The sequence below is a fragment of the Oncorhynchus mykiss genome, chromosome 10 (assembly GCF_057628025.1).
Source record: "Oncorhynchus mykiss isolate SJ-2025 chromosome 10, ASM5762802v1, whole genome shotgun sequence".
NCBI lineage: Eukaryota > Metazoa > Chordata > Actinopteri > Salmoniformes > Salmonidae > Oncorhynchus > Oncorhynchus mykiss.
In genome coordinates this window covers 87,253,412-87,255,911 of record NC_143031.1, presented here as the reverse complement: position 1 = coordinate 87,255,911, position 2,500 = coordinate 87,253,412, and the positions used below count along the sequence as shown (strand labels likewise).

At 50.2% G+C, this 2,500-nt stretch overlaps 1 protein-coding gene across 1 annotated transcript in view; it reads left to right on the top strand.

Annotated features, from left to right (window-relative positions):
* The window catches only part of slit2 (slit homolog 2 (Drosophila)), a 186,359-nt gene that overhangs the window by 100,594 nt on the left and 83,265 nt on the right, over positions 1-2,500 (top strand). The window contains 1 exon segment of the mRNA XM_090188584.1: positions 2,221-2,292. Coding sequence (XP_090044710.1) covers positions 2,221-2,292 — 72 coding nt within the window.

Below are 2,500 nucleotides of genomic sequence, written 5' to 3'. Positions count from 1 at the left end.
CACACACACACACTCACACCACACACACTCACACCACACACACACACACACACACACACACACACACACACACACACACACACACACACACACACCACACACACACACACACACACACACACACACACACACACACACACACACACACACACACACACACACACACACACACACACCACACACACACACACACACACACACACACACACACACACACACACACACACCACACACACACACACACACACACACACACACACACACACACCACATGTGGTGTGTGTGTGTGTGTGTGTGTGTGTGTGTGTGTGTGTGTGTGTGTGTGTGTGGTGTGTGTGTGTGTGTGGTGTGTGTGTGTGTGTGTGTGTGTGTGTGTGGTGTGTGTGTGGTGTGTGTGTGTGTGTGTGTGTGGTGTGTGTGTGTGTGTGTGTGTGTGTGTGTGTGTGTGGTGTGTGTGTGTGTGTGTGTGTGTGTGTGTGTGTGTGTGTGTGTGTGTGTGTGTGTGTGTGTGTGTTAGTTATCTGGTATAGTGTTGGTAATCAACAGTAATTGTACGGTAGCTGGTAGTTACAGTAATGTTGTAGTCAGTACTGTAAAAGGTGGATTGAGGATGGTAAGCAATTCACTGTGTGGAGGTGTGTGTGACAGGAATGATTTACTGTCTCAATGTCTTCATGGAATTATATCTGCAAAGGACTGGGAGGGAGGGAGGGAGAGAGATGCGGAGAGAGACAGATATAAGAGAGAGAGAGGCAAAGAGAGAGAGTCAGAGAGAGAGAGAGAGAGACAGAGACAGAGAGATAAAGAGAGAGGAGACGGAGCGAGAGAGAGAGAGAGAGAGATTCATTAAGAGAGGTGGACATAGCGAGGGAAGAGATATATAGAAGAGAGAAGAAAGAGGAAGATGCATCAGAGGAGGAAGATGGATTGTGAGGAGAACAGACAGGTAGTTTCTGAGACTAAACCGAGAGGAAATATTTCTTCAATCCTGGATGGGAACCCTACAGTGGTTACTGCTGGGAACACGGTTGGTTCAGCATTCTGTAACACTCGTAAATATTCTGTCCCTCTCCTACATCTCTCCCTCTCTCCTCCATCTCTCCTCCATCTCTCCTCTCTCCTACATCTCTCCTCCATCTCTCCTTTCTCCTCCATCTATCCTTTCTCCTCCATCTCTCCTCTCTCCTCCACCTCTCCTCTCTCCCTCTCTCCTCCTCTCTCTTCTCCTCCCCATCTCTCCTCTCTCCTCCATCTCTCCTCTCTCCTCCATCTCTCTCTCTCCATCTCTCCTCTCTCCTCCATCTCTCCTTTCTCCTCCATCTCTCCTCCTTCTCTCCTCTCTCCATCTCTCTCTCTCTCCTCCATCTCTCCTCTCTCCTCCATCTCCCTCTCTCAATAATCTCTCCTCTCTCCTCCATCTCTCCTCTCTCCTCCATCTCTCCTCTCTCCTCCATCTCCCTCTCTCAACCATCTCTCCTCTCTCCTCCATCTCCCTCTCTCCTCCATCTCTCCTCTCTCCTCCATCTCTCCTCTCTCCTCCATCTCTCCATCTCTCTACTCTCTCCTCCATCTCTCCATCTTCATCTCTCCTCCATCTCTCATCTCTCCACCATCTCTCCTCTCTCCTCCATCTCTCCTCTCTCCTCCATCTCGCCTCCATCTCCCTCATCTCCCTCTCTTCTCCATCTCTCCTCTCTCCTCCATCTCCCTCGCTCTTTTCCATCTCTCTCTCTCCTCCATCTCTCCTCTCTCCTCCATCTCCCTCTCTCAATCATCTCTCCTATCTCCTCCATCTCTCCTCTCTCCTCCATCTCTCCTCTCTCCTCCATCTCTCCTCTCTCCTCCATCTCTCCTCTCTCCCTCATCTCTCCATCTCTCTACTCTCTCCTCCATCTCTCCTCTCTCCTCCATCTCTCATCTCTCCACCATCTCTCCTCTCTCCTCCATCTCTCATCTCTCCTCCATCTCTCATCTCTCCACCATCTCTCCTCTCTCCTCCATCTCTCCTCTCTCCTCCATCTCTCCTCTCTCCTCCATCTCTCATCTCTCCACCATCTCTCCTCTCTCCTCCATCTCCATCTCTCCTCCATCTCCATCTCTCCTCCATCTCCCTCTCTCCTCCATCTCCATCTCTCCTCCATCTCCCTCTCTCCTCCATCTCCATCTCTCCTCCATCTCTCCTCTCTCCTCCATCTCCCTCTCTCCTGTGTGTGTGTGCAGCCAGCTGGATTATAACCAGATCAACTGTATAGAGGACGGAGCGTTCAGAGCTCTACGAGACCTGGAAGTACTGTGAGTAACCTCTGACCCTTAACCTATGACACCTCCACGTCCCCCCAGAGACACTTCCTGTTGAAATGACTTTTACATCCATGTATTTTATCTGCTCATGGTTTAAATGCTTCCTCTTTATTCATTTGTGCCTCTCCCTATCCCTCTCTCTCTCTTTCTGTCTCTCTCTCTATCCCTCTCTCTCTCTTTCTGTCTCTCTCTCTATCCC